The 17,391-nt window shown below is 44.9% G+C and overlaps 1 protein-coding gene across 1 annotated transcript in view; it reads right to left on the reverse strand.

Annotated features, from left to right (window-relative positions):
- The window catches only part of AMOTL1 (angiomotin like 1), a 54,134-nt gene that overhangs the window by 7,989 nt on the left and 28,754 nt on the right, over nt 1–17,391 (reverse strand). The window contains 4 exon segments of the mRNA XM_036385790.2: nt 3,394–3,543; nt 8,993–9,138; nt 15,732–15,821; nt 16,904–17,048. Of these exon segments, the coding sequence (XP_036241683.1) occupies nt 3,394–3,543; nt 8,993–9,138; nt 15,732–15,821; nt 16,904–17,048 (531 nt within the window).

Consider the following 17,391-nt stretch of genomic DNA (forward strand, 5'->3'; position numbering starts at 1 on the left):
CTGACCCTTTTTTCCTCAGTTTTCTGGCACATTCAAAGACACCTCCATGTCTTTTGACAGGGGCAGGTGGAAATCCCAGGCTAAATCCCTTAGCTTGCAGGAGAACTGGCACATTGACCATATGTGCAACCCTAGCACAGGCTTCCCCAGACCATGCTGACAGAAGCAGGGATATTGCAGCTACCCTGGATGTGTAGAGATTTCCTGGGATAACCCAAGCCAAGGGAAAAAGTAGAAAAAAAAGTTGATAGGAAAAGAAGCAATGAAGCTTTAAAATACATTCTTCTTGCTGGGACTTCATGCCCATGGCTGGGCAGTGCTAAGTATGAACAGGCAGTTATTACCAGAGGGTTTATATATTAAAGCTGAAAAAAAGCACCTTGTGACCCAGTTACATGTACCCTGTTTAAAACAGCAGCTGGGAAAATATCCCAGCCATGCATTTAAGCTTGTCCCTTCTGGCACATTAGTTCTCTTGTGCCCTCAGGGGATGCTTTCCGTGGTGTAACAGCTAACGCTCTAACTAGAGGGGCAGAAGATTCCCAGGCACCTGTGGGGTGGCTCCCATGGGATGCTGACAAGCAGCAATGGGTGCACAACTCTTTCCATCTATGCTGCAAGAAAAGTGCTTGTCCAGGCAGGATTTATTCCACCCAGTTACAGCACTTTAATTTAAGTCACCTAAGCAGCATGGGTAGCTACCCTGAGCTCCTCTCACTGCTGATAGGGAGGCAGAGGGAGATCCAGTCCTTGGCTCAGCAGAGGGATGAGTGCACAATGAGGGGAGAGGCATGAAGCTCTGGGAGAACACAGTAGAAATAAATTAATTTTTAAAAAATGCAAGAGATTTGTTACACTCCATGGTGAATGGTATTGTGCTAAAGAGGAAACTATGTCTCAGGAGCACTGGCTTCTCATTCACGCTGCACCTTGAGGTTCCACTGGCACAGCTGTACCACTGAAACTAGAGATACCAGGAAAGGGCTGCAGCCTTTGCCTCTGATGCAGTAACAACATGTTTGGAAGATGCTTTCTGGAAATGCAGTATGGAGCAGCCCTTGGGAACAATGGCTGTGACTCTGCTCCTGCAAAAATATTGTCATACCTCTGTCAGGAAGGTAGTATTTTGGAAGTGTGGTCCTGATTTACAAATGGTATCCTGGGACATCACAAGAGCTTGTAATCTTCTGAGTCAAAACATCTGCCAGCCCTGCACACTGAGCCTGCAGTGCTGACTGGAAGGGCTTGTTTATTGTTCCCAATTAGTGTGTCAGTGATAAGGAAGATTTGCCATTTGGACTCAGCTACCAGCAAGCCAGGGACAGAAGAGATTCTGGCTCACTGTCTCTTTGTGTGCTGGGTCCCTTCTGCTCACTCTGGTAAAAATGAGAAAAGAAAATCACCTTTTTTTCTCTGCAATGAGAAAATGTTTCAGTAGCTATAACTTTGATTACTCAGAGAAGACAGCTCTGAAGCAAAAAGCTGGGGTATTTTGAAGTAAAGTGAGTCTCTGCAACATTGTGGCTCATAAACAAATAGTATAGATAAAAATAGTAAAAATACCCCAAAGCTTTCTCCCAAAGCTTACAGGTGAGACAAGAAGTTAAGAGTATCTTTCCTCTTAAACTGACTAGATGGAATGGGTGCAGGCATTTGAAAATTATGCCAACCCAACAACCAATTGCTAATTACAGTACTAAAAAAAAATTTAAAAATAAACAATCTGTAAATTACAGAAGAATTTTCTGCCAAAAGGAACAGACATAGCCTGAACTCGCAAGACAAGGATTTCAGCAATAGTCCATCCCTGTTACTTAATATATCAATCTGTCTCAGCCTTGGTTCTAGTTTTACATTCACTTGAATTTTAATTTTTCTTAGATGTTCTTTTCTCAAATGGCATTAGCATATTATGTTCTACGTAATTCCTTTGTTAAACTGGAAGAGAGCTGGCTGAGGGGGAACTAAGAAGATTTGAACACCAAGCCTGTGGTGGACTGGGCAAGAAAGACTTAAAACACTTCTATGGCAGCAAGAAATAGTAGAGATGAATGAGAAGGGTCTGCAGGGAGCAGTAGCAGAGTGATACCTTGGGCAGGGTGCTGGGGGACCTGCCCTGCCCTGGGACTGCCAGAAGGAAAGGGATGCTCTCAGGTCTGGCTGCTTCATGACTCTGCAAACTCCTGACACTGACCCTGACCGTAGAGCTATTTCCCAATGGCATCCTGCCAGCAGGATCAGCCCCTCTGCTTTCTGGCAGCACAAGCTCTGTGTAACAGCTGCTTTGGTGTCCACTAATGGCTTATAAACAAGGAAAGGTTATAGTAGCAGATGCGTGCGATGACAGATATGGGTGAGCGCTTCAAGAGTTTCAAGAGTTCCAGGAGCATCATGCTTTGCTTATGTTGCTGCTTTTTCTCCAGGCCGCAGTTTGATACATTTAGCATATCTGCTCACTCTCCTCCAGGGCCAATGCCCATGTATTTGGCATTTGGTGCAGGCTGCAGCTTGGAAATTCTCCCTGCAACCTCCTCTTTTTTTTTCCTTTCCAAGATGACTGGCCTTTGTGACGTAGGGATGAAGGTGTTATAACAAAGGTGTTATAACTGCACAAAATACAAGCATAGCAATACCCCTCTAAGGACACAAGGCTGCCGAAAAACAAGGGGACACATACAGAAATTCAAAACTATACTCCTAGCCCATTCTGGACTGGACTGATATATAAATAATTTATTGTCTGAAGATGATATCACTTGGGTCCAGATCTGTCATAGGTTGAAGTTTCTGTGAACCACACACATCAAGCTTTGCACAGAACAAATATGGGCCTAAATCTTGCTCCTACCAGATCCCACATCATCCCACTTGGCCTTTTCAATGAAACATCAGCTAAAATTTTTGGGGTGAATCTCACATGTACCGCACCTTTCCTCTCCTCCTTCTGTGTGGAGCCGGTTTGTGCACAATTGCTAGAGAGAGAAATACGGAAGGACATTTTCCCCTGCCTGCCCTTGGGCAAGGGAGCCAGGACATCTCAGCTCAGCAGCAGGCAGGGTTCAACTGTATCCAGAGCCCCACAGCAGAATGGCCCCACCCTCTGCTGAAGATCAGGAATAAGAATCATAGAATGATTTGGGTTGCCAGGGACCTTCAGAGATCATCTAAATCCATCCCTCCTGTCATGGGCAGGGAAAACTTCATGAGTTCAAAGGCCCATCCAACATTATCTTTAACGCTTCCAGTGATCAATGATCCAAAGGAATGGTTTAGGAGGAAAGCCCAACAACCCAATCCAAAGACAAGGTATCACCTGGCAGGGCTGCAAGTGACCACCTCAGTTCAAATCAACACCAAAGTGCTGGGGTCCTGCCCATATCACCCTGTGCTCACCTGCTGCATCCTCAGCGAGTCCAGCTCTCTCTCCAGGCGTGTGCGCAGCCGCCGCTCCATCTGCTCCCTCTTCTCACAGGCTGCCTGCAGCTGTGTCAGCGCCTGCTGCAGCTTCTCCACCTTCTCCACGTAGGCCTGCTTCCTGCGCAGCTGTGGGGCACAGGGGTCAGCAGGCTGCAGGGCACTGTACCCCACCCCGGGCCTCTTCAGGCACACACTGAGCTTGAGCATGGCTTTGGTCATTTGCTTCCAAGAGTTCCTCTAGGGAAAGGATGGTCTCTTTGATGGGCAGGGAATATGCACAGCAGGCATTGCTGGGACACAGCTACCCTTTTTGGAAGGAATGCTGCCCCAGATCTTCCACCCACTGAGGATCTGCTAACCATGAACCCCCCAGGCCATTTCTAAGCAAGAGCTCTGATGTTGGTGGACACTCTTTGGGCAAATACGCAGGACAAACCCAGTTAAGAGGAGTCCCCGTGGGTTTTATTGACTGCTGACACTCAGCACACTGCCTGCACCCAGACAGAGAGGTTCTTTCTTCACTCCTGCATATTTGCTCAGCACAGGTGGAACAAGTAGCGTGCCAGCAGCCAGAAGCACTCCCACCTACTCTATTGTGCTCACAGGCTTGTCCATGGTGATCTGTAGATGGGATGTCCTGGCAGCTAAAGCCAGGCCCCCTTTACATTTATAATGCAATTACTGAAGGGCTAAACATGACACAAGGGTTTTGCAATGCAGAGTTTTACGGCCAGAGATTGCTCAAGCAGCATACCCCAAAAGGGGTAAAAATTCCTCTTCTGTCACCCTAAATCCATCCATGTCACAGGGGAAGTGAAATACAGGCTTGCTAACAGTAAAAGCATAGTTTGGTCTAAACAAACCTCCCTTATGCCTGGCACCAACAACTGGCAGAGTGACCTCCTTAGCCCTGCTGCAATCTAGGGTAATGCTTACAGCTCCCTGGGCTTTCCCTGAAAATTAATGAGATTATAAACCCCACTAGTCTCTGGCAGCAGTATGAAGACTGCATTCCTTAGGAGCTCACGACTTGGCAAGACCCACACAGCAGAGGCTTCTTGCTGAAAGTGCTATTTTGGCAGTAGGAAGGTGTTTGTGTCACCTCCAGCCACACCAGCATCCCAGAGAGGGATAGGGAGCTCCCCCAGGGTCTCTCTTTGGCAGCAGACCTCATTTGCTCTCCCATGTCCTGCCAAATGCTGCAGGGTCCATCTGTATCACAGCAGCCACAACTTGGCTTTGGAGCACCCTCTAGACCCCAGGGTTCACACTCACACACCTCTGCCCTCGTGGCTGAGGCAATGCTCACGTGCCCACCACTGCCTTCAAAAACAATTTTGCATGAGATATGCAACAAGACAGTTCTCATAAACATTCATAAGTTTATAGGGAGGTTCTCAAGCCAATTCTGACTTTTCTAGTCTGTATGTAGATTGATAAACAAAAAAAAAAAAAAATCACCAATGCATTTAAAACACAAAGTATAAAATGTTGTAATCCAAATTAATTTGGGTTGCCAGTGAAGCATGGATCCATAAGGGAAGGATGGCTAAAATCAGAGACATGGGATGCTAAGTTCCAACACCTTACAGACACACAGACTCAAAAAACCCCCAAAACTGGATGGCAACTGGAGAGGTACCAATCCATCCTCCTGCTACATGGTAGGATCAACTGTACATAAAACCTGGCACATATCTCTATAAGCTGTTTACAAAATCACTCAGGGGTAGGAATTACACGACCCATCCCTGCAAACTACTTCACAGTTTATTTTCCTTTACTGCCAGAAAACTTTTACCCTAATGCCTAATCTGGCTTTCTCTTATGCAATTTAAGCAAATTACTTCTCGTTCTGTTTCCAAACTGTGATCTACCAGAGCAAGAAGCATTTAATTAAACAATTCACTTCTTCACCAGATCAGCAAACTTGCCTGAACACTGCCCTTGTCCCGGGGATTAGGAAAATAAAGATGAAGAAGAGTTAAGGCTAAAAGGAGATCATCCAAGCAAATAAATCTGAGTAAAGATGAGTGGGTCTTGGAAAAATATCTGTGCTAGAAATGTAACTCCAGTTTGAACAATTGCATTCTACAGATATGAGATTTGAATGAAAGACTGTAAGGGATGGAGAATCCACTGCCACTCTAAGTAGATTGTTTCAGTGTTAATTACTCTTAACTCTTTATATTCAGCCTGATTTGCTAGGCTTCAGTCTCCAAACACTGCATCTCATTATTTCCTCTTATGTTAAATAGAAATGTTTAATCTCTCTTCAGCAATTCCTTCTTCATCCATCCCTGGATGGATAAAGGGAGAGCAGTGGATATTGTCTACTTCTACTGCACCTGGGGAGAAATAAGCCCATACTCCAGTACAGGATGGGGGCTGACCTGCTGGAAACCAGCTCTGCAGAGAAGGACCTGAGGGTTCTTTACTATGTGGGTGACCGAGCACTGGAACAGATTGACCAGAGAGGCTGTGGAACCTCCCGCACTGCAGATAATCAAGAACCATCTGGACACAATCCTGTGCCATGTGCTCTAGGATGACACTGCTTGAGCAGGGAGGGTGGACCAGAAGACCCACTGTAATCCCTTCTAATCATAACCATTCAGTGATTCATGTTCATGTGCACAGACTGAAGCTCAAACAACTTTTCCCTTTAATTCTTCCCAGCAAAGAACAGCTTCTGGACCCCAAATAAATTGTACAGCTGCTTTCTGAGCCCTCTCCAATTATTCAGTTTTCTATTCAAAGCATGGAACAGACACATGATTCCAGTAGCAGTCTGCTAAATGACATGTGGTAATAATACCACCTACACATTTTGAATTAAATCCTTCTACTAGCAGGCACTCAAGGATAATGCAGATTTATATAGAACACTATCTTATGTTAATTCAACTTACTCGCTACTGCTTATTTCTCAAGGCTTGATTTAAAATGCTGTTAATTACATGCTGCTGGTAGAAGAAATCTGGGCAGATTTACAAAGCAGTGTATGAGCTAGAGCTCTGTTAACAATAATAACAGTCATTTTGATTTGACTGAATTTGTGTTTTCCTCAATATATTCCAAACTATAGTAAAAATCCCTGGCTTAAAATGAAGGTTTAACACTGCAGCTTATCTTCTGCATGTGTCTAAATAAGATCCAGAAACACTGGAGACTGTTGAAAAGGTGCTCGGATTCAGCCATGAAAAGAGGACAAAAGGGAAAGTGAGTGCTGGAGCTTGGGCACGTGCTGGCAGCCTCAGATTAACTGCACTTCACCCAAGCTGCCTGACACTGCCTTGAACAATTAAAACACACAGCTGGACTAAAATTCATTTGAGCTGCCCCTAGACAGAACAAAGAAGTTAAAAGGTACCAGATCAACATGAGTTTGTCAGGCTAAGGACTCTGATATACTCTGGCAAATACCAAGGCATCACTTTCATATGTCACCTCTAAGACCTACCATGCCCAGGGCAGGAGTTTACCACCTCTGTAACACCTACTGTGCCCCAGGCAGGAATTTACCACCCCCATAACTCCTGCCATGCCCTAGGCAGGTTAGGAGCTCCCTAGAAGGGAACATCTAACCTCTGCTCAGCTCTACCAGTCCACAATCCAGATCCAGCAGAGGCACATTTACATTTCTGTTGAATGACTAGACTAAAACCTGACTACTGCCAAGGTCTTAGAGCCCTAAGGCTGCAAACATACAACACAGCAGGCACAAGGTAGGTTCTTGAACCACCTGCCTGGAGATCACTGTATAAATGCTTCTGCCTTCACCAGTCTCTACTCAGCAAGTCAATGTTACCTGCCAGTACCACACTGACAGTCTGTGGACCAGACACAAGCTAAACACTACTTCTTCCCATCCCCTCCATGATGCCATGAGTGTAGAAGCAGGCATTGCCACCCTAAACTATTCCTTTATTCAGCCCTTTGTAATGAAACGCAAATAGAAAACCTCAGGTTGCCTTTCAGCCAAAGAGTGTCAAGTGAATTATGTACAGATTAAAGATATGCTGGCTCCTGCAGCTACCCCAAAGGGACTGCCCCAAATACACCCAGATGGTGAGCAGGCTTTAGTCTAACTAACAAAGGAGCAGTTAACTTAATGTGATCCTCTTCTTGCTCCAGAGTGCATCCATCCAAGGAAATGGAGTTTTTAAAGTATTTCTAAACAGGCAGTCTGAATAGGCTATTTTGGTCAGGTACAAACCAGCAATGTCTTCAGCACTCACATATAGCACTTTAAATCTTCCAGACTCAAAGTAACCATTGGTTTAGCCTGACAGGGAGTCTGTCATTGTCATTTTACTATCAATAAAAAACATACAAAAATCACAGAGGTCAATTCTCCCTTCATCTTTCCAAGACAATGAATGGCACTTAAGTTAATTGCAAGTATTTGAGAAAGGCTTTCTCTGCTCCCCACAAGACCCCTTGCATCCCCGCTCCCCTTGCCAGCCCTGGGGAGGGAGGAGGTGGAAAATGAGGCTGGGAAGGGGAGCAGAGCTGCCCAAGATCCTGCCAACAGTCTGTGCCAGAGTCTGAACCTCTACTTAATCTGCTAGGGCAGAGGGTCATCTAGCCTTCCTGTCACCAACGACCTGGCCACTTAGGCAGTAAAGATCAGGTTCCTTTTACTTCCCATAAAACACTCTCTCTCTGTTGGTCCCAGGGACAGAGATTTTAGGGGTCTGAAAGGTCAAAAGGGCCTGTTTTGACAGTTTTACCCAATCTGCTACCATGCACTGACTTTCAGCCAGTTACTAGATCCACACCTCCTGATTTGAAGGTCCTTAAGGAATTCAATAAATTGAGATTTTCTTCACCAGTAATGGAGAACTGATAATGTCATTCTTAGATATAGTTAAAACTGAACATTATTTCCACTATGAATTTGTCTAGTTTCAGCTTCCAACTACTAGGTATTGCTCTGTCTGTCAGTTTAAAGAGCGCCTGTGCCTGGGATTTCGCTTCCTCTCTGAATACCTATTTTCACTATCAGGCTCATATGATTACTTATTGGGATTTTTGCACTTCTTGGGTCTCACAGTATGATAGGTTCTCTTCAGCTCTCAAATAAAACCTGCAGCTCTAAATCCTGGTCAGTCAGTCTGCTTCCAGCCAGATCAGCCAGATATTTTAAGATGTGAAGTCACCAAGTCCTGCACTGCTGTGTGCATCTCAAAAGCTTCCTGGTACTCTTTGATGAGAAATGGGATGCACTAACACCACATGTCTCTATCACAGTCCCAGGCCAGTGAGTAGTCAGTTTTTTATTCCATTTTTCTGTTAAATCCTACCATTACCTCAGCCACCAGCTAGTTGAATTTAATCTTGTTCCTGGTTGGATGTTGAAGGCTTTGCTCTAGACACAATTATGGTCTCCTTTGCTGGCTTGTTTGGCTCAGTATTGTGTAACTACACATTTTCTCTATAAAAGGGCAAGTGCAAGGGAAACAGGAAGACCTAGCACTCTGTGGGTAGAAGAGAATCAGGACTTGGTGGAGAAGGTCTAACCATGAGCCATGTGTATCCTCAGAGCACAGAAATATTGTCCATGCCTCACCTCCTCTTCCAGCTTAATAACCTTGGCTTGTGCATTGTTTAGGGCCTGGTCAAGGATTTCAATGTGCCTCCGCTGGTCCTCATTGGCTGAACGCACAGCTGCCAGCTCCATCTCCAACTTTTCCTTCTCCTTCAAGTTCTCTTTGTCTGAAAGAAAGACAAGAACAAGAGCCACGCCATGAGGACAGCTCACAGGCCCCAGACCACACACTAGAGGAAAGCTGTCACCTCCCTAGAAGAACAGAAATTATGAAAAGCAGCAGCGAGCAGGGCCTTTATGACACAGTGCTGAGACACAGCGGGCAAGGAGCTTCTACTGCCAGGGCTCAACCCCTCAGTGCCCAGCCTTACACCAGCAGCAGAGACCAGGGGCAGCTTGGGCTGCATCTGCACCAGCAGAGCTTGTGGCCCCCAGCACTGCCTCACAGCTTTCCATTCTGCTGAACTGCTAGCACATCCCCCAGAAACATGTTGGCTTGCACCAGGTACCCCTTTTTTACACAACACCCTACATCAAGAGCTGCTGAGAGCTGCCAGCTTCAATTCTGCTGCCTTCTGTAATGGACAAGAAACCTCAGCTCCATGGATGTGGGCTGTGCTGTGCCTCAAGCTTTTTATTTGCAAAGATGGAGATCATGACACACAGAAAATTGAAGAAGCCAAATAGTAAACACAAATCTGTGCTGGACAGCCTGAAAATGGAAAGAGGGGAAAACAGTAACAAAGAATATGATAGGAGGCCTCTGTACCCACTTCCTCTGCCCATGCAAAGAAAAGGGAGGCTGTGGGAGCCATTTCAGGCCTATGGGGACCCTGGGTGACCTTCCAGACCTGTAGGATTTAAGGATCCAGTGACCAGTGCTCCCCTTCTGTTAAGCATTATGAGACTAAAGCATGTAGATAAACTCTCTGCTGAAAAATCATCCCTTTTTGGGTAAGATTTAAAACAACATTAAAAAAATAAACAACTGGCTAAATTCAGTCTGCTCTGCTCACGTCTTTGTCTTCAGCAACAAATTGACTTTGCTGGCAAGCTGTGTGGGGAAATGCTTGGCTCCATCTGCTTCTGCCCTGACAGTGCTGAGAAGCCATTTCTGGGAACACAAGAGTCACTGGCATCCTGACTGGTCAGAACACAAACAGTTAATGACTGAAGTGAGCAGGGGATCGAGGTTTCTGAAACATCTGAAATTTCAAAATTTGGCCTTTGTTCTGAATGACAACAAAAATAGATACTTGGAAAACCTTCAGGAAGGAAAATTTCCTCCAAAAATTTATTTGGCATCAATTAAATGTTGTTTTGATTTTTGATTTTTAAAACATAGCATTACATAATTTATTATTTTTTAACTGAAGTGAAAAGTTGTTTCAAAAACACTGAAACATGGGAAACCTGCCCCAAACACCCAGCCCACGCCACCCAAATGTGGCCACTCAAGATGGAAGCCTAACCATCCACCTTCCCCCAAGCAGGGTCAGAAAACTTCTCATGGCCAAAGTCATTCCATTTTAGACCTGAACTACCCCCAGCAGGGCCACATTCTTCCTTAGTGTGAGGTGGGATGAGAACAGGTTTAATTCACACACCATCAGCAGGTGCCTGCAGTGAGGTGAGATGGACACAAGCTGAGCCATATGTACAAGGCAAACGTGGACGAGGTGAGCCCAAACCCACCCACCCATCTTCTCATTTATCCTACCAGGAGGAACTCAGCACCTCATAAAAACTGCTGGCAGCAATATCATCATGCTGGTCACTGCAAAGCCCACAGGCAAAGCCCAGTGAGTGCTGTGGACACTGCACCACTGACTGCCACCATGAGCCATCTTGGTATGATGGTGGCCTTCCTCTTCCCTTGTTGGCATGGGATTTTATATCAGACATGCAGATCTCTTCCTTCAATGCAAAAATATTTACTTCAATCAGATTAGCCAGTAGGAACATTAGTATCTATTGTAGAAAAGTGTAAATCTGGGCAAATTATCAGTGAGCTAATGTCATTAGAGGGTGAGGAAGCTGGAAGACGAATGCAATTTCAGCCGTCCACTCCACCACCTCATGCTGGGACCACACATGCTCTGCTCTGGATTTGAAACCCATGTTTCACATTACACATGGGGATAACATAGCAAAACAGGACTTGGGATCTTCATTTTCAATTTCCATTCGTGGAAGTTGAAGTCCTCAGCCTACCCTGTTGCACTGTGCTTTCTATATTGCCAAGAGGACTAATTATACACAAATACACAAAATAATCACCACTAGAAAGCTAGCAAGAACAATTTCCTGAACAGCTCTCAACATTTCTCTCTGTCAGCTTCATCCTGTAAAATTCTAGACACACATTTTATAAGTTCTTTACTTGCATTAATTTTTAGTGATGAAGGACTTAGTTGAACATACCTTAAATTCTCTTCAAGTGCAAACAAAGTATCCTTAAGGTCTAAAAACACTGTTTTACTACACTACTCTTGCATACACCTTTTCAACTAAAGGACTCTAATTAATAACTATTTCTGTGTTCTGCTGGGTCACTGCCATACCCCATTACAGAACAGCTCCCAAAAGGCTTCACTGTTGCAGCTCACAGTTGTAATCTCACAGTTTTCTACAGACTGCCTCTGACTGTTGTACCTCCACACACCATGGATATTACACTTGTATTTCAGCTGGGTACAGGAAAGAGGATGAAGCAAGAAGGCTGCTTCAGTACTTCTCAAACAGGCTTTCTCACTTGTCAGGCTGGGCAAGTGCATCAAAAGTAGACAAGTCTTGAATCTGCTTCGAAATGGAAACTTTAGACAAAAAGATACAGGCATGAGATGACACAGACTCAGTGTAACTCAGATGTGACTCCCACCTTAGCACACATTACATCCGAGTATCAACTTATTTGACCATCTCAATACATCCCAAGCTGATTTTTGCCTTGCTCTGATGCTGCAGAGTAGCAACAGTCCTTGCTACTACAAAATGACCACTGCTGGCAGAAGAAAATATATCAAGTTACAGCAACTGGAGACTAATTTGGCTGCAGAAGACTTCCTGCAAACAAAAGTGGTTCCCATAGCACAACCCTTGCAATGCTCCCAATAATTTCTCTTATGCAGGTTTTCATTTCCCAGTGGTGGCTCTTCACTCACAGCTGTTAATTCCACAGATGCCTTCCAGTGACCATGCCTTTCCTCAGTGAAACCTGAGGGATTTCTTTAGCCTGTCATCACTCTTGCAGCTCCTGACATGGCAAGTGTGTGGAGGAGCTCTGTCATCTGCCATCCCTGGTCACAGGTGTACACCATGGCAGCTGCTGCCAGTCACCCTTGGACCAGCTGATGTACCAGGATGGGGCACAAGAGTCACCTCTCCTGCTCATCACCTAGATCAAGCTGTGTCCCAACCAACTCCGGTGGCCCAACCTTCCCAAACAGCCATGGCTGTGAGACAGGGGATATCAAGTGCAGGATGGGCCCTCATGCTCCAACAGCCTCCCCAGACTGACTGTCAGAAGGAACCTGAAATGAGGACAGGACCTTGTTGCCTGCTCCAAAGACCTCTCAGCAGCTGGTATCCACCCCATAATAATAAGTAAAAGAAATCAATCAGTATTTATACCAAGCAGCCAAACAGGAGAAGGTTTTCCACAGCTTTACTACATTCTCTACAAATTAAATAGACTCAGGTTGCCAGGCCCAGACATTTCCCTGCAGAAGAGCAGCAGAACTACTGTCCATCTGTCCATCTGCCCAAGCCTCACTCAGTCCTCTGCAGCTGTGGTTTGATGCTGACAAAGCTGGGCCAAAGGAGGCCTAGAGCAGCAATGCAGATTATTTCCTGATTATTTCCGGTCTGGAAATGGGAACCTTTCTTTGCCTGGGATATTTGGGACAGAGCTATATGCACAAATTCATGGCACATGAACTGAACATTCCCACAAAGCAAAAGTCTTTATCAACACCCTGCTAAAACTGTCCATGTATCCCCACTAACAGATGTGGAGCCATGTGGATGGGAACAGACCTCAATCTTTCTCAGACACCTGAAAAAACAGTGCTCCCATAGTTCAGAAATCCCAAAAAACCAGACAGAATTCTCACACTCCACCAAAACATATTTTTTCCAAGATATGAGGATAATAAGCTGCATTGTAAGCTTTCTCTCAGCCCTATGTCCTTGAAACCATCCTCAATCTTCCTGCCTCTTCCTTTCCATAGCATCTCTCAGCCTCCTCCTAAGTGTCTCTTCTCTTGCCTGTATGGGCCTGTATGTCTCCCATCAGTTTCTGCTTCATGGCTTTCCTTAAAAAAAACCTTTTCCCTGACAAAACATCACATAATTATATTTTAACTAATATGGTGTGAGTATTTTCCAGCCCTGCCTAGCACTCAGTACTCAGAGGCATGTGGCCTGGCTTTGTCTATTATAATTGCAAAGAATAAGATTTTTTGTCACCTGCAGTCTCCATCTCAGAACGCATGACTGCTCTGCACTGCTGTACTGCTAATGGAAAGCTCTGAGAGGAATCTTGAACATCCTTCCTTGCCAGATTTCTTTTTCTGGGAGTCTTTCCCAATACTGGAGTTTTACCATAAAAAAATTGCTATGCAGTATTACCAGCCTCAATAATCTTATCTTTCTTCAGCTCATCACCAGAGTGGCTTAAAAATGACAACTTTTAGGAAACTATGGATGTTGGAATCTTCTTATATAACTTGGGTCATGTTTCCCAACTGTCTTCCAAAAACATAGGGACTAGAAATCTGCTTTTGCTTTCCTAATGAAAATTTAGATTTGCATTCACTAACCTGCATTTACTTAATAACCTGCTACTCTTCAGAATAAAACGAAAACATCACCTTCACAACTAACCTTTTTCTCTTCTTCTAAAATGACTATTTCAATCTCAGTGTATTTAAAGCAGCTAAAACTCAGTTTCCTTCTTCTCAGTTTTCTGCCTGTGCATCCTATTAAAATACATGAGGAAGATACAAACTGTGCTTGCAAAAACCCTCAGGTCAGCAGTGAGGTACAGTCGAACCCCAGTCACAGTCTGTCCCAGTGGAAGACTCAGACACACACAAACATCAGAGTATAAATGCAGTCAGCAACAGAGGATTTCCAAGCAGATCCTTTTATGGACTCTGAGAGGGGTGTTTGTTAGGCAGACACCCTGATATCGAGGTCAGTACTGTGCATGTCCCAGCAGCCCAAAGAACATGACTGAAGAGGACCTGCTTACCATGTGCCCATTTTTCTATTCTTAGAAGCACTCTGCATTGCATTAGTAACATTTAGCTCACTGGCCTAGCCAGGAGACACTCCAAGCATCCAGACCTTCTTACGTGACAGGATCCAAAAAGCTATATTTGTTTGTAAGCTGTGAATTGATTGCAGCAATATGCTGAGTGCACAGCACAAAGTTTCACTGCTAGATATTTATCAGCAGAAGCACAGAGCATGTTTATGTATTGGAAAAGAACTCAAACCGAGTCCATCCTGGGGATTTAACTCTTCCTTGTAGCTAATAGCATATGGCAACGCTGCCAGGCTGTCTCTACGTGAAGAGAGCAGATCCCAGTCTCTAATTTCTACTGAGCAGCTTATCCCATCTGAACTCTTCCTGAGGATGACAAGATTTATACAGCAATGCCATTTCCTTAAGAGATCATCCCATTGCATTTGCAGCAGTATCTGCACACCTTTATGCCATTTGCTAATACAACAAAGCTAACAGGTCATGGAAAAGATCACTAGATTCTCTTCTGGTTTGTGCACATGTGTACCAAACAATCAGCTGTGCTGGCATCATTGCTGCTGGTGGGAGCCAGGAGAAGGCTCTCCAGCATTTGGAGCAGCTGCTGGACATTGCAGGGCTGGTGGTAAGGCATGTGGAATAGTACCAAACTCTGCAATGCTAATGGAAGTGGATGGTTCTGCACTGCAGTTGCAGTTCATCTTCCAAGGAAGCTCCTGATGTGATAAAACAGAAGGATGAGCTGTACGCAGCAATGACCTTCACTGGGATTTCAGCTCACAAGATACTGCACAGCTTGGCCAGCAGGGCCAAGCCCTTCTGGAAGCATGCTGAAGATGCTTAGGATACAAAAGAAGCCACACACATCATCCAGCTGCTCAGGTTGGATGGTCACACACACATCAGTGCATGGCAAGGAAATCAGCAGCACTAAGGCCAGTCATTATGGGAGCCTACCATGCATTGGGAATGCATGCTTCCATAGCATAGAAGCTCTTGCTTCTTTGTCACTTTGATAAATCTTTGTCATTTCAGTCCTTGGTAAAAAGCATGGTTGAGCTCTGCTCTTTCTGCTGTTAGTCAAACATGGCACTGATAACTAGTCAGCAGAACTTGTTCTGAGCTTCTCCCAGCCAAGAGAAGAATCTGGCTTCTCTAAAAAGCATGCATCTTTAGAGATTATCTCTGCAAGCAACACTTCACAATTTCAGATAAATATTTATCAAAAATAAGCTAAGTTGTGTTACCATGAACTCCCACTGCTTGGTTCTGGTGCTCAGAGGGAAAAAACCCTACCCCAAACAATCCAGTCTGCAGCTTAAACAAGACTGTGTGATGAATAAGCTGAGTAAAACCAAGCCACAAGCAGAATAACAATTAATAGCAAAGTATTCACCTCCACTCCACTATGTATATATGTGTGCATGTATATATGCATATATATATATATATATCTGCATCTTCCAAACAGATCAGCACAGTACTCACTCTGAGTGGCATAAAGGCCCTCTGTTGCCTTATCCTCATGCCCATCGAAGTCTCGGCTGGCCAGCTGCCTATTGGCTGTCTCCAGTCGTTCTGCAAAAAACAGGAAATACTTCAAGTATAAATATATGTATATGAAATTGTAGGCCAACCAAGAAAATAAGATGCATGCCAGCAGAGAAGTATAAATAGACTCTCTGAAGGAGGATATTAAAATGGAGGCTGACACATACATAAAAGATGAGGCCTTTGACCTCTTCCATGAAGCTGTGTTATTCAGATTCACAGAAACTGGAAGAAAGTCTCTGCCATTCACAGCTGACATGCCCAGGCAATCATGTCTCACACTACTCAAAATGCACAAGGCATTTGCAATCTGAATTACCCAACTGTGTAAGGAGATGGCTGCTTTCCTGCAGTGAAGAGCTGCCCCTGGTGCAGCAAGACATCCTGGGGAACAGGAGCCCCCAGCCCAAGGACACCACTCCTTGGGGATGCCCTGGGAAAGAAGGCATTTTCTGCAGCCAAGGACAGCTTCCCCTGGAAAGGTCCTGCCTTCAGAAACTTCCCCCCTTTAAAAAGACAATGTGTCCCACTTACACCATTGCAAAAAATATAAGTCAGCTTGAAAAAGGCAACTCACTGCAGGAGCAGTGAGTACCCAAGTACACCCCATAAGGAACCTGGATGGGTGATAGGAAATGGAGGATATGTTGGGTAACTTTCTCAAAAGGATACACCCTCAAATTTAAGTTTTTAAAAAAAGAGATAACCTTTGATACTGGCTACTGACCTGTGAAGGCATTGATCTTGGAGATTTATGGGTAACACAGCACTGTTCTACATTACAATTTGCTCTTTGGGAGTGGGCAGGTGTCTCAGTTTGAGACAACAGGATACTGTGACTGGTGGCCTCACTGTCAAATCCATATTTTCAAGTGTTAAACACAAAGGCACCATCTGGAGCCGATTCTTACACTTTGCCAGAAGGTATTTTTGCCACCAGGAGGGTGACAGCAGTTTTGTCTAATGCCAATGAGCAGGGCCTTATTTCTCATGATGTGTATCTACATATTGTGTGAAGCCACTCCTCTAAAGCCTGCTGCTCTGGAGCTTGTTAGTGAAACACCATGTCAACCAAAGGGGGAAAAAAACCACAAGCAACTGTAACGTACCACGGAGATCCCTGTTGAAGTCATGAAGTCTCCTAATTTCTCCTTCGAGTTTGTTTCTCATCGCTTTGTCCAGGGACTCCCTCTTAGTGGTGGTCTTCACCAAACCTTCATAAGCTTCTGAAATCCTCTGAATCTCAATCTCAAACTGAAAGGAGAGAGAGTTCCTGTTAAAGCCCTGCAGGAATGTGTCCTGTTCCAGTGTTTGCCCAGCACATTCCAATAACACAAGGGGTCAGGCAATGCTCATGTCCAGTGTCACGCCAGCCACCAACTCTGCAATGATCGATCTCCCTGGCAGACAATGGCATGAAGCCCCAGCAATGCTGGTGGCTCCTGCACTGGGGACCCCCATAAACACCCTGTGGGGCAGCTCACCATGTCACAACACCCCAGGACACCCCACCGGCAGCTCCCAAAAAAAGCCTGAGGTGGGCTACACTTGATGGAACTGCTTGGTTGCCTTTGGTCTATGACCAAGGTGACTGCTT

The sequence above is a fragment of the Molothrus ater genome, chromosome 2 (assembly GCF_012460135.2).
Source record: "Molothrus ater isolate BHLD 08-10-18 breed brown headed cowbird chromosome 2, BPBGC_Mater_1.1, whole genome shotgun sequence".
Classification (NCBI taxonomy): Eukaryota; Metazoa; Chordata; class Aves; order Passeriformes; family Icteridae; genus Molothrus; species Molothrus ater.